The 19,142-nt window shown below is 41.9% G+C and overlaps 1 protein-coding gene across 1 annotated transcript in view; it reads right to left on the bottom strand.

Annotated features, from left to right (window-relative positions):
• The window catches only part of RFX6 (regulatory factor X6), a 132,962-nt gene that overhangs the window by 39,789 nt on the left and 74,031 nt on the right, over nt 1-19,142 (bottom strand). The window contains exons 7-10 of the mRNA XM_068231351.1: nt 5,769-5,876; nt 3,574-3,651; nt 3,369-3,482; nt 3,242-3,291 (exon numbers count right to left, since the gene is read on the bottom strand). Of these exons, the coding sequence (XP_068087452.1) occupies nt 3,242-3,291; nt 3,369-3,482; nt 3,574-3,651; nt 5,769-5,876 (350 nt within the window). The remainder of the gene's footprint in view (nt 1-3,241; nt 3,292-3,368; nt 3,483-3,573; nt 3,652-5,768; nt 5,877-19,142) is intronic.

The raw sequence follows: 19,142 nt of genomic DNA, 5'->3' as shown, positions 1-19,142 counted from the left end.
AGGTTTTCTGACTCCACTTGGTGCAAGTTTTTCAAACTCTTCAAATACTGAAGCTGACAGATCAGCACACATCCACGCAACATGATATTTTTGAAGGAAATAAGGGTGGCAGCCTCCATAAACACCAGGAAATGCTGTATTTTACTGCCAGAAATACCGGTAAAGTGGACAGAAGCTACCCGCTGATGATTACTTTTTTTTAGCTTACAGTTCCTCTTCTTAACTATCTTCATCTACAGACTGTCATTGCAGTAGCCTGTAGGAAAATGTTACATGATGCAGGCAGGTGGGTGTTGGGAAAGGGACAAGGCTCGGAAGGTTGGTGCCTGGATTGTGGGATCCATGAGAGCACAGCCAGACTGCATAGAGTCTGGACATTACGATGACAGTGTGATAACATCTCTGTTTGTTTGCTTACATCCCTGCCTCTAATGATTATCCGAGTGACGATTCTGTACCCCACTTTTAAATGAAGTCACACTGACAGAACTGACAGCAGCTGAATGCACAAAACAGAACTAAAACTTACATGCAAGCTATGGTTCAATTATGCCTGCCTCTGCCTGCTGCCTCTACCTGCCTCACACAGTTCTCCTCTTCACTCTCCACACTGACTGCTCATTTCTGGCTCTCTAGTCTCCCCTGCTGCAGGCTGCAACTCAGCCCCACAGTCACCACTCCTCTGCCGCCATGTCAGACTCAGGACAGGCGGATGCAGGAGCCATGCTGCTCAGTTCCATTTAGGTAGCCAGTCTGTAGCCACAAGCTTCTGTCTGGCGGCCACACGCAGTACACAAACACTGCACTGCCATGGGCGTCGGGCAAATTGGGGCGGCTGCTCCCCCCTGTCCGCCTGCTGCCCCCCCTGGCCGCCCCCCGGCCGAATCAGTGGCGGTGCCCCTCGGTAATCCCCCCACCCGACTTAGCGCAGTGAAGGGGGAGCATTTCTTCACAGCGGCGGAGAAGGGGGGAGGTTTCCCCCCTTCCCTCACCTTGGGGCTCCCCCTTACTCGCTCACTTTCCCCGCCACTGTCCCTACTGGCCGCACGTCACTACCTAAACTGGGGGGGGTCCCTGTCACTACCTGAACTGGGGGGGTCCCTGTCACTACCTGAACTGATGGGCTCCTGTCACTACCTGAACTGGGGGGGCTCCTGTCACTACCTGAACTGGGGGGTCCCTGTCACTACCTGAACTGGGGGGCTCATGTCACTACCTAAACAGAGGGGTCCCTGTCACTACCTGAACTGGGGGGTTCCCTGTCACTACCTGAACTGGTGGGCTCCTGTCACTACCTGAACTGGGTGGCTCCTGTCACTACCTGAACTGGGGGGTCCCTGTCACTACCTGAACTGGGGGGTCCCTGTCACTACCTGAACTGGGGGGTCCTTGGCACTATCTGAACTAGGGGGTCACTGGCACTACCTGAACTGGGGGGCTTCTGTCACTACCTAAACTGTGGGGTCCCTGGCACTACCTGAAATCGGGGGCTCCTGTCACTAACTAAACTAGGAGGCACCTGTCACTACCTAAACTAGGAGGCACCTGTCACTACCTAAACTGGGGGGCCCTGTCACTACCTAAACTGCAGGGCTCCTGGTGCTACCTAAACTAGGGGGCACCTGTCACTACCTAAACTATCCAGGCTAGCAAGCCCAGCATCACCGCCAGCAAGGCCAGCCCAGCATCACCACCAGCCAGGCCAGCTAAGCATCACCGCCAGCCAGGCCAGCCCAGCATCACCACCAGCCAGGCCACAGCATCACTGCCAGGCGTTGCGGCCCACACACCATCCCCAAGCCAGCCAAAAATTGTATTGCCAGGCCAGCCAAGCACAGCAGCCAGTAGAGAAGAATTCAGGAGCCAGGTGAGAGGTGTCTACCAAATTAAGGGGGCATTCTGCCTATTTATGTGAAATGCTGTCTATTTATGTGCCTTATGACTGCTGAATTTGTCTTGTTGGGGGCCTCATGGTTACTGAATTTGTCTTGTTGGGGGCCTCATGATTGCTGAATTTGTCTTGTTGGGGCCTCATATTTTGTTGGGGGCCTCATGATTGCTGAATTTGTCTTGTTGGGGGCCTTATGATTTGTTGGGGGCCTCATGATTGCTGAATTTGTCTTGTTGGGGGCCTCATGATTGCTGAATTTGTCTTGTTGGGGGTCACATGATTGCTAACTGTGAGACTATGGGAAAAGCTAAATCATCATTATATGAGACAATAGCATTAAACCTACTTTTTCAGCTTTTTAAAACAGAAAATTAAAACTGGGAGGTTCTAAAAAGATGAATACATTTTTCAGGAGTAGGATGGATGAAATTGTTTAACTTCACAGTTTATTTTCAACTTGGATTTTCCATAATGGTTAACTATGAGTTAAAACGTTTGTATTTAGTTTAAATTGCTGTGTTAGCACTTTGCAATAGATAAGTGACTTTTCAGTTGCAGTTTGGGCACTCAGCCTCCAAAAGGTTCGTCACCACTGTCCTAGTCTAATGTCCCACCATTGCTAAGGCCATGTAAATTTGGCTACGCACGCCGCACAATGTACCCCCAATTTTTGGCACGGTGCGCTACACGCGCCTCACCGTTTCCCCCCCTCCTTTAAGGAACATTTTCTGCAGCCGCCCATGTGCACTGCACCTGTGGATGATAAGGGAGCCAGAGCAGAGCATGTTTGCTTCGTCTCTATTGACCGGGGCCACATGAAGGCGGTGCAGCTGTGCAGGAAGCTAGGAGCCGAAGTGGTGAGCCCTACAGCTTGCATGAGCCTGCAAAATGGGAATGATTATTGATTATTGAAAATAAAAGTTGAAGTTAGAGGTAGTGGTGTCGCCCTTTGACAGACACGGCACTCCAGGCGCCTGCCTGTAGTGTCTGTAGCTTTCAAAGGCCATATATGAAGTAATCCATTCACCCGATGTAAAAGCAGGAAAACTGAGACAGAAAGAGGGTCTGAGTAATTTGGTTCTGAAAAGGGGACTTTCCAGCCAAATAAGGACAACTTTGTGAGATATTTTTAAAGGGAAGGAAACTAACACTATTTTTCTAGGCCTGGGGTTTACCCAAAGTGTCTAATACATACGTTTGCCTTTATTCTTACTGACTGAGGGAGTCTAATACATAAATGTGTGCATTCCTTTGGAATATTTGTCTTTCTTTTGTAATGTGTAGCAGGCAGTGCATGAATGATATAGCAGAGGGCGAGAATTTCTAAGAAAATCGGTGTTATGTTCTCACCTTTCAGGCATTTCCTGCATTGTAGCTGGTATGAGAACATCTGTGAGAACCTACAATAAATAGCAACTTGTAATTAATCTCTTAAACTTTACAAAAGAGATATATTAAACAGGAGGGGCACACATACCTTGTAAAGAATTGAGTCACAAACACAGAATATATCTATGATAACAGGATTTTCAAGCAAAGGTCGCAGATGGTCTGGCATACCCTGCCAAAAATGCAATAAAAAGTGCTGGATCTAAGAAAGAGAATGTCCTTTTATTAATAACTATTGAACTATTTGAAAGTACAGTGCAGACTTTAACAAATACAAAGCATGTACCGCATACCTCTTCAAAATTTCCACTGATGGCATTGTCAAGTACACACTGGCAATGTGTTTTGTACATCATGATGAGTGTGTCTACCTGTAAAAATAATCTAACATTAAAAGTGTGTTTTATACATTATACAAGTATATAAAACATAAAAGGAAAAGCGGTGTACAATGCAATCTTCTGTCAGTGCCTCATTGCCACTTACTAGTAATTAAAGGCATATATATTTTAAAATCCTAGAAACCGGAAGAGTTCAAAGGGTGTCATGATCTGATCAGTAGCCAAGCTTGACAGTTTGTCTATATTTAGTTTTTTTAACAATAATGCATGCATGTGAATACCTTAAAGAGGAACTCCAGTGAAAATAATGTAATAAAAAAAGTGTTTTCACCCTGCATTTTGTGATTTTTCTACATTTTAAAACTGCGTGGCAGGTCATATTTAATGCAAGTCAATAAGAACACAGAAAAAGGGTGTTTTGTGCGTAAAATCACAGTTCAAAAAAAATCTAAGCTAATAAGATACCTTTTTATGTAAGTTAACATTATCGGTATACTTGAAATAATTGCAATCTGAAAATTCACGCAAGAATTGTTAAACTGCAGAGAAAGACACAAAGCAAAATATTTTCCTCCCAAAAAAAGCAATGCAGATTCCTGCATGCAGTAAATAACCTATTGCTATAGATTACAGTCTTTTTTTCAGTTGAATGAATTTGGACCACTGTACATTATAAGAAATAAGAGGTCATAAAACTCGTGTGTGGCTGTAGCAAACATCCCTGTTAGCATGAAAAGATAAAGCTCCATACACAGGCTTGACTGAAGTTGGCCGAGGCGGCCGATAACAACCACCTCAGCCAATAATCTGCATGTGTACGGTAGCCCCCGGCCCCTGAATGCTGCCCTAAAAGCGACCAATAACATTTTGGTATTCCAGGAAAGTCCTACATAAAATTAAATCTACAGATACAATCGTTTATCTTAAATTTTCATTTTCCCTGTAAAGCTAATTTCTGGGCACAAACATAGGGCTAGAATTCTTTGTAGTCTACCTTGCTCCTGCCTATTGGGGATTTGAAGTGACATGACATAAGGAGATCAAAATGGATACATATAGTACTAGTCCTATTAAGAAATTGTCTGAAGTCCCTTTCTGTTTTCCTGTGCAGCAAGTGTTAAAAATCAGGAGTTGTTATCTATGCAAATGAGCTTGTGTAATTCAGTCCCTTTCCTGAAAATTACATAGAAGCCAAAGAGGCTATACCTGATCTAGACAAGATAACTGATAAGCAGAAAGTTAGTGCTAAAAAGTTCATAGCGTCATTATTTCTGTTTGTTTTGTTGCTCAACAAAGCACATTTTACATCACTGTCACTGTATTAAAAATGCAGTTTTGTAATGAAAATGCCTAGTAAACTGAAAATAAAATTATAAGACTCTGTTCTATGTTACTAATGTTATTTTTGTCAATAGCACTACACACACAAACAATCATCTCATACGTTTGGTTTCACTTCAGAATTGCTTCAAAGTGTACCTGAGGTGGTAAATTACCCCTTGTTCTGCTCTCTGTGCTCTGCGATGAGAACACAGGGTGGAGGTTCAGCAATCTCCAGGGTAGTGGCCATTTTTTCTTGTGAAAGCAAAAGCAAAAAATGGCATAGCTCAGAAGCAGCTGTAAGCTGGACCACATGATGTAGCTGACCCCTGGATCAGGTAATATGTTAGTTTTTTTTCCACAGCTTTGTACCGGCTCAGGCCTGCTTTAAGTCAAACAGTAAAACATGCTTTAGAATTAAGTGTCACATTACCAGTCCAGGGTACTTGCACTAAATCTTAGGATCTGTGACAAGAGCTGATGACATTAAGTTTTCTTGTGAGTTGTTATGGGGAGCAGGATAATGAGGGGTTGTGCCTGTCCTCTTTACTATGAAATGGCGGTCTGCTTCAAGTGGAGCAAATCAGGACCTGACGGCAGAGCTGGATCATCCACATGCCTTGTGGCTTCATCCAATCCTTATTAGAAAATGGCATTTTAAGGTGGTATGGATCTCAATTTATGTATCTATTTATTTATAAATTTACAGTGCCAGTTTATTATTCTACATTCGGATCTGGAGCTGGGCACGATTTATAATTCTCTTTTGAAGCACATGTACACTTCTGCTAGGTGAAATATACAGTAACACCAATATGTAATCTTACCTTTTCTTTAGATAGACATCCTTGTAAAACTAGATGCTGAGCACTAGGAAATTCTGGTAACAGTGTTCCAGTCTTTGAGCTAAGGGAATATTTTCTGGTAAAGCCACCCTGTATATACAGATATGTCTGTGTAAGTTTGGAAACATACGTAGTACATACTATAATATTTTTGGTATTGGTTATGTATACATAAAGACATTAAAGCAACACAAATTTAGGAAACAAAATCTTTGAAACATATTTTTTATGGCTGTTACTCGCTGGTTAGACATGTCACAGAACTCCATGTACATTAAAGCCAATTATACAGATAAAATGATAGGATACATATTTGAAATCTAAAGGCAACACTATACACTAACACAGTGGGGATTCTGGATTAAGTAAACACATATACATATATTTATAAATATCTAAAAAGAGTCTAAAGAGGAGCTGCAGTAAAAAATAACGTAATGAAAAAAAGTGCATTCATTATTTAGAAATGACTTCGTCAGTTTGCCCATTGTAAAACCTTTCCTCTCCCTGACTTACATTCTGAAATTTATCACATGGCGACATCTTTACTGCTGGCAGGTGATGTCTGTAAAAGGAGATGCTGCTTTTTTGGCAGTTGGATACAGCTGTTATTTCCCACAATGCAACAAGGCTCCCCACAGTGTGCTGTCAGTAAATACTGTAGGTGCCGACATCACACTGTGGAAGCGGTTTCACCACAATATCAGCCATACAGAGCGCCCTGATGATCCGTTTGAGAAAAGGTAACAATTTCTTGTGGGAAAGGGGATATCAGCTACTAATTGGGATGAAGTTCAATCCTTGTTTACAGTTCCGCTTTAATAAATATCCAGGTCTAAAATGGCTTTTTTTCTAACTGAAGAGATCTACAAGGTATTACTGTAGAAAGTATTATATACTACATGCCTGCCCTTCAAAGGAGGACGCAGTTCAAATATTTTTTACAAAAACTTTTTCCTTCCTCCTATGCAGAAAGAGTTTAGAAATACTTTATCCAGGTTTTAAAATGAATGTTAAAGTGAAAATAAACTTATGAGATAATTATTTGTATGTGTACTACTAATGATGAATAAAGCTATAGAAACACATTTTTCTGATTGCATCAGATTGTCACAGCTGCTGTTTAGAATCTACACTATGCCTTATTAAGCTGAAAAAGAAGTAGAAGTAATGATCATTTTAATATTCCTTCAGTAAAACCTTAAAGCTATGTTTTAATTGTTAGTTAGTGGTTAGGCCTCTGAGGGCACGTCAAAGTCATGAAAGAATCTAGTATTGAACAATCTGCATGTTAACTGTTTCTGGAAGTTAACGTCCTCCATTTGCTGCATCTGTTTTGAATGCAAGTTGTGTAAGCTGGTCAATTCGGGTGCAGCCTCCATTTTGGAAGTGCTACAAGTTTCCTCCTGTTTTACAAAAATGTAAGTCTGCTTGTGGAACTGCATCTGCATCCATGCGTATCAGTTTGCATTCAATGTATCTTGATTAGTGTTTAGTGCACAGTTGGCATCTGATTTGCATTCAAGGCGTGTATTTAAGTTCCGGGGGGGGGGGGGGGGGGCTGCACACCTCGGTTGGTTTCATTTCAGTTGCAGTCTGATTAGGGGCGCTGCCAATCTTTTGCTGTTCTTTAGAAGACCTTATGATCTGCCTTCCATGACAGATCACAGGCTTTTGGCTTCTAGTTACTTTTCAGGAAACTGGATTGAATTTGACAAGCTGTTGAATTTTTTTTGTATAGATAACAACTCAAGTTGTTGTTTTTTTTAACTCTTGTTGTTCTAGAATCTAGAAAGGCACTGCAGTTTCTTAATAAGGCTAGCACAATATGTAACTATGTTTATGTCATCATCATGTCACATGTCACTTCAGGTACACGTTAAGCTTAAAGCCAGTCTCTGGGCATATTTAAGAAAGTGCCTGCAGCAATAATATACAGTATCATTTTCACCTGCTTCCGAGAAGCATCTTCTTCTGGTCTCCAAGCCTCTGTGGGTTTTAGGTTTTCTGTCCATCAGAATTGCACTGGAGTCTTCAGGGAGTCTGATGTCCATCTAGCCCACAAATTCCAGTCATGAAAATAGTAAGAGGGTGACAAGCATCCCTCTAAGTTAGAACTCAGTTAAAGCTGCCATCCCACCTTACAACTGAGGCAAATACTGGGAGAGGGTGGAATGTGGCATCCATCTTAGGAAGCCCAGCTGGAGCTCAGGGTAGAGAGACTTGCTAAAGAGAGGGCAAACAGAGACCAGAGTGAACCCCTCTACAAAGGTTGATAATTAGCCATTCTACCCAGTGTACCCATACCTTTATTTTGTACAAGTGGCCAGAATTCTGCTTTAAAAAGAACCTGAACACAGGATTCAAAATAAACATATATATAGCGGCAAGCAGCGGATGCGTTGGTAGTACCAATGGGGAGTGAAGATGCTGCCAGTAGACAGATGTATATAGAAGAAGAAAACAGATGGGAAAAAAAGGATTTTTTTAATGATAAAGTCTTTTTTTTTTTACTTGACAATAAATAGGTAAGGAGGTCAAACATTGCCCTGTATAACTAAAAACCTTGGCAAGCATGGACATCTGAGCAACTGGTATTTAAAGGGGTCTCTCAGGACCACAACAAACCCAACCCCCTCCCCCCAGGACCTATTCCCATGTGCATGGGGGTAATAACCCCCACCTCCTATTGAGATATGAATACTTTTTTTGATGGTTATTAATCAAAAAAGAGCAAAAATATGGGAAGGGTTATCTTGATTATCAATTTAATAAAAATAATACAAAAAAAAAAAAAAAGGTTGCCATTTGAAGTGTAAAGTGTAAACAAATGTGAGCTTTGTAGACCCTTTTAAGCACCTTCAAAATTTTGTTGGGATAAAAACTTACCAGCATAAGTTTATATAATATTTCAAATGACTACATCAGTTGAGACTTAATGATGCCTAGAATCTTTCTTTAAAGGACATCTGAAGTGAGAGGGATATGGAGGCTGACATATTTCTTTCATTGTAAACAATGCTGGACAGTACTACTGATCCTCTGCCTCTAACACTTTTAGACATAGACCCAGAATAACCCATTCGCGTTCCGTCGTTTTCACGTGAGAAATGTTCACCTCCCATTCATTAGCCTATTACTTTATCACTACTTATCACAATGCACTGATCTATATCTTGTTTTTTTCCGCCACCAATTAGGCTTTCTTTGGGGGGTACATTTTGCTAAGAGCCACTTTACTGTAAATGCATTTTAACAGGAAGAATAAGAAAAAAATGGAAAAATTCATTGTTTCTCAGTTTTCAGCCATTATAGTTTTAAAATAATACATGCCTCCATAATTAAAACTCACGTATTGTATTTGCCCATATGTCCCGGTTATTACACCGTTAAAATTATGTCCCTATCACAATGTATGGCGACAATATTTTATTTGGAAATAAAGGTGCATTTTTTCCATTTTGCATCTATCACTATTTACAAGTTTAAAATAAAAAAAATATAGAAATATTTCATCTTTACATTGATATTTAAAAAGTTTACACCCTTGGGTAAATATTTACATGTTGTTTTTTTTATTATTGTAATGGTTTTTTTTTTTTATAGTAAACATTTTATTTGGGTAGTTTTTGGAGGGTGTGAGGTAAACAATAGATTTGTTATGTAAATGTGTGTTAATTTTTATTTTTATTTTTTTTCAGGTGTAGTATTACTTTTTGGCCACAAGATGGCGGCCATGAGTTTGTTTACATGACGTCACTCTAAGCGTAGCACACGCTTAGAGTGACGCATCGGGGAGGGAACAGCCAGAAAAAGCACAGCTTTCGAGAGAAGCTGTCGCTTTTTCAGCGGGGGAGAGGAATCAGTGATCGGGCACCATAGCCCGATACATTGATTCCTTGGCTACCGAATCCGTGGCCGGGAGTGCGCATGCATGCGCGCGATCGGCCGCGGGAGCGCGCGGTAGCGCGCATGGTTCCTGGACGTAGAAACTACGTCCACCAAAATAGGATAAGCATGCAGATCAGATGTTTGACTGGATTTGCCGCATGCTTGTTTCAAGTGTGTGATTCAGACATTAATGTTTCATTAATGCTCCGCCTTCAGTCTCCCAGCGGCGATCGCCGCTCGGAGACTTTTAGACGGTGAAACCGCTGTCTAATTGCCCCGTACAGCACTGCAATCTAAGGCAGTGCTGTACTGGGGACAGCTGTGTGTCCCCTCCATAGACTGGAGATTGATTGGCTGTCATAGGCTGAAGCCTATGACAGCTGATCACGTTGATTGGCTGGTGGGGAGGGAGGGGACAATATAAAATAAATTAAAAAAATAGGCAAATTTATAAAAAAATTAATAAAATTAATATTTGGGGAGCGATCAGACCCCATCATCAGAGAGGTGGTGGGGAGAAAAGGGGGGGGAATCACTTGTGTGCTGAGTTGTGCGGTCCTACAGCTAGGCCTTAAAGCTGCAGTGGCCATTTTAGTTAAAAATGTCTTGGTCACTAGGGGGGTTTAACATTGCGGTCCTCAAGAGGTTAATGCATACTTGGGACAGTGATAAGGATCATGAAAAAATAATTATCTGCATGTTGCATACATATTGCACAATGAAACTGAAATTAGGGAGCAAACTATCCTACGGCAAAGCTAAAATAACCCAGCAATAAGCATATATTAATATCAATATTTTAGAGCCAATCATTTCACTGTAAATATTGAGATTAATCTATATAGATAAAGCCTTCAATTAAGTTGTTTTATTATCCATTATGTGTATTAAAAGCTAGAGGAAAAGCTTTAGTGGCAATGGCTTTCTAATGCAAAGCCGGATTTTACATCAATTAGTAAAATTAATGGATTTACTCTAAATGTTTATATGATATGCACTTATATAAATTTATGGCCATGCCATCTGTCTGTAATTGTTCATTAACATAAAGCCAAAGTAGATAAGATTAAAAGTCATTATAGTGTTTGATAATAATTTCATCACCGATGATGTAATAGCAAGCAAAACACAGAAGGTAATGGACTATACATAAATAGTTTAATATAATAATTAATAATATTAATTGCATACAATACAGTAGATTTGTATTGAAAAGGATTTACATATTTTTTTCCATTAACATACACAAGGATAAATGCTGATTTCTGAAATTCACAAGTGTATTCCTAAGGTTCCACAAAAAGGAAATAAAGATAAGGAAAAGTATTAAAACGATGCAAAAGCAGAGCGCTGTGTGCCATTACGGATAAGCAAAACACCTTCTAACATGCACATTGGCACTGACCCAGGAAGGAAGAGAAATTGAAACCATCAGTGGCTACAGTGAATTTAGCTTGCAGGTAGTTAATTAACCAGCAGCTAGAAGCTTTGATTGTCAATCAAAATACTTCAGTGCTGTCTCTTGAGACCCTCCACCATCGCCACTAATGTTGGGTACACACGATGCGTTCTTTTTCGGTCAATTTTCCATCCAATTGATTTCCGATTCGATTCTGTTATCTTTTCTTATCTATGTCCATTCACTTCTATGAGAAATCGATCAGAAAAATGATCGAAAATAAGATCGGACATGTCGGAAATTATCTATCGAACCATCTGTTGTGTACCCAGCATAAGATCAAAGGCACGCTTACCAGAAATCCATAGACCTTAATTACAGGGTCTATATGTGGCTTATATGGGCCTGCAGCTGGTCTTCCTCCTGCTGGCCTCACTTGTATCACACTATATTCACCGTCACTCAAATGTGCAGATTCCCTAAGGGTGTATGATTCAAAGATAAAAGATCTCTAATCTAAGTATCTATCTTCAAAAAGTAGGTTTATGTCTCCAGATAGCATATAAAAAATGTATGTATTACATTACAGATGTAATAACAGCATATTTGACAGGAACCCAGATATGTAAAACGCTGTTAATACATCTAAGTCATAGTCACATGTGGGCCCTGTCAAAAGGGCCTACATGTGAGCATATGTTTTACATTTTTTATATGATACCTGGAGAAATAAACCTACTTTTTGAAGATACACTTAGAGATATTTTATATTTTATCTTCCAATCGTACACCCTTGGGGAATCTGCGCATTTGAGTGACGGTGAATATAATGTGATGCAAGTGAGGCCAGCAGGAGGAAGACCAGCTGCAGGCCCATATAAGCCACATAGTAGGCCTGTTTCACAAAGCGGTGCTAACAGTTAACACCCTGGTGAAAAGCCCTTTATCACGCCTAAACTCAGTTTAGGCATGATAAGTTTAGGTGTGATAAGTTTAGGCGTGATAAGTTTAAGCACCAACTGGGTTAGCACCGCAGTGCACAGCTGATCAAAAGTTTTGCGCTAGCAAAGTCTAGTGCACTTCGCATAGAGTTTAATGGCGCTGCTTTGCGTACAGGACTTTGCGCGTGATATAAACTTATCTAAACTTATCATGCCTAAACTTATCATGCCTAAACTTATCACGCCTAAACTGGCTTTTCACCAGCGTGGTGCAATAGTTATCACGCCTAAAGTCTCTAACTGGGTTAGCATCGCTTTGTGAATCGAGCCCATAGACCCTGTAATTAAGGTCTATGGATTTTTGGTAAGCGTATATTTGATCTTAGTGGTGCTGGTGGAGGATCTCAAGAGTCAGCGCTGAAGTATTTTGATTGACGTTTTTAAGGATTACTGGAGTACTGGACTTTAGCAGCTGCTGTTTATTTAAGCCTCGGTTTGTGTTTTAATGTCTGTTGGAGCTCTGATATATTTTTAGATTTTTTTAGAGGCTTTGATTCCCTATCACCTAGACATATAGATAAACGAAAAAATCAGGTGCTAAGGTAAGTGAATAATTTACATACACAGTCATTAAAACTTTGCACTTAAAACGCATGCTCTCAACAAGTTGGGATACTAACAAAAATAAAAGCATCTGTTGTAAAATGGAGGATTCTGGTTTTCAAAAAAGACTGAAGTATAGTTTGTACTTGGCCAGTTCACCTCTTCCTGGCTCCCTCTTCTACCTACCCTAATCAGCACACAAGCGAGTATTTAAGTTTCAAAACTGAAGCAAACCTGGTTCTTAACCTTTAAAAAAGGGACCTTGTGCATGCACATAAATAAAGGCTCATACACACATCAGACTATAGTCTTTGGAAAATGAAAGATCACAGACCAATCTTACCACCCTTCATGTAGTATGAGAGCCATACCTTCACAGTCTTTTCTATGGAGCTGAACTCCCCATCAGAAAAAAATCTTTGCAAGATGCTGCACACACAGATGCTGTACAGACACAAAAGATCAGTATCTGCAAAAGATCTGTTCCTGCCAAAGATCCGTTCCTGCAAATTGCATTCATAGTCTATGAGATCTACAGATCATCATACACACCTTGTTTAACTGACATTCATCTGCAGATCAGACAATCATCTGCAGATCTGAAAATCCATCCTGGTGGATCTGATCTGCAGATGAATATCTGTTAAACAAAGTGTGTATGAGGATCTGCAGATATCATAGACTGAGGCCTAGTGCACATCAGAGCGGTTCGTCTGCGGTTTGCGATCCGCTTGCGGGTGCGGATCCGCTAGGGTAATGTATTTCAATGGGCTGGTGCACACCAGAGCGGGAGGTGTTTTGCAGAAACGTATACTCCCGGGCTGCTGCAGATTTTAGATTACGGATGCGTTTCTGCCTCAATGTTAAGTATAGGAAAAACGCAAACCGCTCTGAAAAACGGCACTTCAGAGCGGTTTGCCAGGCGTTTTTTGTTACAGTAGCTGTTCAGTAACAGCTTTACTGTAACAATACATGGAATCTACTACACCAAAAACGCTTACCAAAACCGCAAAATGCTAGCTGAAACGCTACAGAAAAATAAGAAAAAGCGTTTCAAAATCTGCTAGCATTTTGCGGATCTGCTAGCGTTTTTTGGTGTGCACCAGGCCTATGAATGCATTTTGCAGTAACTGATCTTTTGCAGGAACAGATCTTTTGCAGATACTGATCTTTTGAATGTCTACAGCATCTTTGTGTGCAGCATCCTGCAAAGATTTTTTTCTGATGGGGAGTTCAGCTCCATAGAATAGACTGTGAAGGTATGGCTCTCATACTACATGGAAGGGGGTAAAATTGGTCTGTGATCTTTCATTTTCCAAAGACTATGGTCTGATGTGTGTATGAGCCTTTAGGGAAAAACAAGTACTGAGGGGTTTGCTCGACTCGCATGCAAATAATCATTAACCCTCTGTACTCAAATCAAATGCCAACTGAAGACAATTAGGCTTATCTTTGTATGTGTGGAGAACAGTAGGAACCGATAAAAGTATTCATGACTTTCACAACACAACTGACTCAAAGAGGAACTGTACTGAAAAAAATGAATGAAATTGCTTATTTTTTTACAATATTACTTTATACTTTTCTCTCCCTGATTTACATTCTGAAATTTATCACGGATGGTGACATCTTTAGTGCTGTCAGGTGCAGCTTTGCAGAATGCGTGTACACTCCGTGTTCAGAAGCCAGCAGAAAAAAATATCTGGTCTTCCAAAGTGCTCTGGGAGGATAATTCCACATAGCTAAAAACAGCCTAGGCTGTGACATTACTGGGAGGGCAGGGCTAAATACCAATATATACAGAATAATATACATATAGGAACTGTTTCTGATGCTGAAACCAGGATAATAATACATGTAAAAGTGGGTATCCTGAATGATTTACTACAGTCCATATGTCGCTATGGTGCCTCTAACTACTTGAAGACCGGGTAACGCCCACGGGCGTGACCGCGGCGGCAGCCCCAGGACTGCCTAACGACAATTGGCGTCAAGTCCTGGGGCTGCAGTTTGCAGGAGATCACGCGCAGGCTGCGCACACATCTCCAAAACCACAAAAGAGACGGCACACCACTGGCTGCAACAAACTTGTTGTATTATCGAACAAGTGCACACTACATGTTACGGAATATAACTTCCTTCATCAGGTGATAAACAACAAATGAACACTTCAGCTCCAATATATACACATGTATAAGACACCACACCCATAGTAACTCCACCCTCTGCATCAGTTAACCTATTATACAAATTGCAAAACTCACGGTCATGTGGCACTCCATTACGGCTACCAAACATAAACAACTAACTGACCGTGATTCAGGCACTTCCGCAATGGACTGCCACTGACACACCTAGAAAGAGGGGAGAAAACAAACAATAACATGTAAACAACCATTAACTACCATTGCATTTTATACGTATAAAATATCGCATAATTGAACAATATTGCACTATTCGCCCATATAACTTATTTTATAAAAATTATTCAATAAATATAGATTACAAAAAGCACTTAAGGGGCAATCTCTCGTTCATGCCCCTAGGGGTCACCACATCAAACTCATGAATCCATTTCGCTTCCTTTTGTTTTAGTAACTTTTCTAGGTTACCTCCTCTAGTTGAGGGGTCAAGGGCTTCTAATACGCACCACCTCAGCTGCGACGCACCATGGCCTGCCACACCAAAGTGCCTCGCAACTGAGGTGTCGTAACTTTTCCGTTCTCCCATAGCATACCTAGTGATCGCTCTCTTGTGTTCCTGGATGCGTGTCCTAACCGGTCTTGTAGTCTCACCTACATACATTAACCCACATGGGCATTTAAGCCCATATATAGCCCAAGGGGTAGAACAATAGTATCTCCCTTTAATCACAATTTTACGTCCAGTGTGCGGATGGCAGATGGCTTCGCCTTTTATTACACCACTGCACACATTGCAATTTAAACAAGGATAAGTCCCTGCTTTTCCTGTAGTCAACTCCTTTTGCATAGGGGCAGTATCAGTGTGTCTAACTCTGTCCTGGATAGTCCTACCTCTCCTGATTGAAAAAAAGGGCTCTTCTCTAAATAGAGGCCCCAAATCCTTATCTGTGCTTAAAAGGGGCCAAAATTTGCGTATAGAATTCTTTATGAGCATAGTGTTTTTTCCTAAGTTGGTTACAAACGGGATCCCTTTCTGATTTTTAGTTCTATCTTTTTTATGCAACAATCCAGACCTGTCCAGGGAAAACACCTCCTGTCTAATCTTTTCAATGTTATTTGCATCATATCCCTTTTGTACAAATTTACCACTTAATGTGCGACTGGCCTTCAAATATTCATCATCACTGGTACAAATTCGCCTCGTCCTGAGAAATTGCCCCCTAGGGATGGCTTTCACGACATGCCCTGCATGATGGCTATCATGTCTTAATAAATTATTACGATCTGTCGGTTTGCAAAATAGCTTAGTGGTGAACCGACCGTTTGAAATTTTGATGGAAACATCCAAAAAATTAACACTGTCCCTAGAATATTCTAAAGAAAATTTAATAGTAGGGTGCATATGATTTACCTCATCCTCCATTTTCAGGAGCAATTCCTCAGGACCTTTCCATAAAAGCAACACATCATCCACAAAACGAAAGTACTGGAAGATATATGTTTGGTACTCTGCGTTATTTAAAAACATAGCACGCTCAAGTGACTCCACAAAAATGTTCGCGACAGATGGAGCAGCCGGGGACCCCATGCTTGCTCCCTGCCGTTGTACATAAAAGTCTTCATGGAACTTGAAGTAATTAAATTTTTGAATAATTTTTATAAAATAAGTTATATGGGCGAATAGTGCAATATTGTTCAATTATGCGATATTTTATACGCATAAAATGCAATGGTAGTTAATGGTTGTTTACATGTTATTGTTTGTTTTCTCCCCTCTTTCTAGGTGTGTCAGTGGCAGTCCATTGCGGAAGTGCCTGAATCACGGTCAGTTAGTTGTTTATGTTTGGTAGCCGCAATGGAGTGCCACATGACCGTGAGTTTTGCAATTTGTATAATGGGTTAACTGATGCAGAGGGTGGAGTTACTATGGGTGTGGTGTCTTATACATGTGTATATATTGGAGCTGAAGTGTTCATTTGTTGTTTATCACCTGATGAAGGAAGTTATATTCCGTAACATGTAGTGTGCACTTGTTCGATAATACAACAAGTTTGTTGCAGCCAGTGGTGTGCCGTCTCTTTTGTGGTTTTGGAGTTTCCAGTAGCCGTGGGAGCAATCCGGCTGAGACAAGGCACCGGCAGGTATTCAGGATTTATACCTGATACACCTATCCTCCGTGCACCAGTTGATGCGATTGGTCAATTGATTGCTCCAGCATGGAGAATAGTGCGAACAAGGACAGCGGTGAAGGCACCAGCAGCACCAATGGTATGACCAACACTACCACCACAACCAGCACTACCATTGCACAGCAAGCCCTCACCTTTGCTTATGGTGAAGAGGACATACAACGCATATTGGATTTGGTATCCTTGGACGACATCGAGACCGAGATCACGGTGAACAATGAAAATACCAAGGATTCCCTGTATCGCTTGAGGCGCAAGGAACTGCAATACTCTATGCATCAAGTATTTTTGGCTGAGTATGTTAAGAACAGAAGGATCCCCAGAGGCTACAGAGTGGGGTTACGTTCTACATTACTAAATCATGACCAGCTATTCATTCAGAGATTTTTTGAAATTCTTAACAAATGTAGCATTGACGTGATGGTACTCACTATTGAACGGTTGCAAATACATTTGTCCAAGTTGAGAAACGACATTGTGAGTCTAAAGGAGAACCTCAGAGAAAGTGTGGATTCTGATGAATATAATGACATCATGGAGGAGATGGATGACCAGATTAGCTCGGAGAAGCGCACCATTGCTGCCCGCAAACAGGTTAAGTTGAAGCGTGACGCTGATGATTACAGTGCTGACCGGGTATACACATGGAAAGAGGAGCGCCGGCGAGGGAGATACAATGATCCGGCGCAACCCGATGACGCGGAGGGGAACGAAGGTGATGGTTCCTGGGTTACTCCAGACATGCACGGACAGGCCGGGAGAGGCGCACTTCCTGTTTGGAGAGGAAGACGGGGCAACAGAAGGAGAGGTGCTAGAACCAGAGGAAAGCCGCGCGGAGATAGACCCACACGCGGATCCGCAAAAAGAGAATGGGACACCGCTGGCTCCATGACGGAGGACTCTGATAGCCAGCAGGATTTTCGACAGGCCCGCGCCCCCGGTATAGGGGGCGCGTTAGACGGGGCAGACAAACGAAGGGGCAGCGGAGGTCCCAGCAGGAAAGTCTCTTACCAGCAGAGGGAACTCTACGATCTGAGGAAAAGGAAATAAACAAGGTGAGCAATGTTATCAACATCTCCTCATATACATTAGATCCCATTGAGCAATCAGTTCTTGAGAAGGGACTTGGTTTTGTACCCACGCAGTGTGATTCCATGTTTGATTGGGAAGTGGATATGTTTAAAGGGATACTGTAGGGGGGTCGGGGGAAAATGAGCTGAACTTACCCAAGGCTTCTAATGGTCCCCCGCAGACATCCTGTGCCCGCGCAGCCGCTCACCGATGCTCCGGCCCCGCCTCCTACTCACTTCTGGAATTTCTGACTTTAAAGTCAGAAAACCACTGCGCCTGCGTTGCCGTGTCCTCGATCCCGCTGATGTCATCAAGAGCGCACAGCGCAGGCCCAGTATGGTCTGTGTCTGCGCAGAACTCTCCTGGTGACATCAGCGGGAGCTAGGACACGGCAACGCAGGCGCAGTGGTTTTCTGACTTTAAAGTCAGAAATTCCAGAAGTGAGTAGGAGGCGGGGCCGGAGCATTGGGGAGTGGCTGCGCCAACACAGGATGTCTGCGGGGGACCATTAGAAGCCCCGGGTAAGTTCAGCTCATTTTCCCCCGACCCCCCCTACAGTATCCCTTTAAATTCACTAGAAGGCTCAAATTGAAGGCACACTTTAAGGAGACAGCAAATGACAGTAGTAAGGATAACAGACTGTCTCAATATTTACAGAAATCGGATTGGTGCCCTGATGAGCATTTTCCCATCATTGATCTTTTTGAGAAAGCAGTAAAGCGAGACATAAAGCAAAAATGGGATAACACTAAGTACGCACATTTTAATTTGACTATTGCACAGAAGCAGGCCCTGAGGAGTTTGAGTGAGAATTCCAGTATTATCATTACCAAAGCAGATAAAGGGGGGGCCACTGTCATCCAAGATCTACAGGGGTACCTAAAGGAAGGATTCCGGCAGGTACACAATGATTTACATTACCAACGATGGGACGGAGACCCCACCTTTGAAATTAAGGAGAAAGTGGACATTTTGTTGAAAACGGCAGTAGAGGACGGTGTTATAGCGAGCAAGGTGGCTAAGGGTCTCACCACTGAATTCCCACGGGTACCGTTATTATATCTGCTGCCCAAAGTGCATAAACAGTTGAGGGACCCTCCAGGACGCCCCATTGTTTC

Source organism: Hyperolius riggenbachi, chromosome 4, assembly GCF_040937935.1.
Source record: "Hyperolius riggenbachi isolate aHypRig1 chromosome 4, aHypRig1.pri, whole genome shotgun sequence".
In the NCBI taxonomy this organism is placed as follows: domain Eukaryota; kingdom Metazoa; phylum Chordata; class Amphibia; order Anura; family Hyperoliidae; genus Hyperolius; species Hyperolius riggenbachi.
The sequence above is the reverse complement of the archived record's forward strand: the minus strand, read 5'-3'. Positions and strand labels throughout refer to the sequence as shown.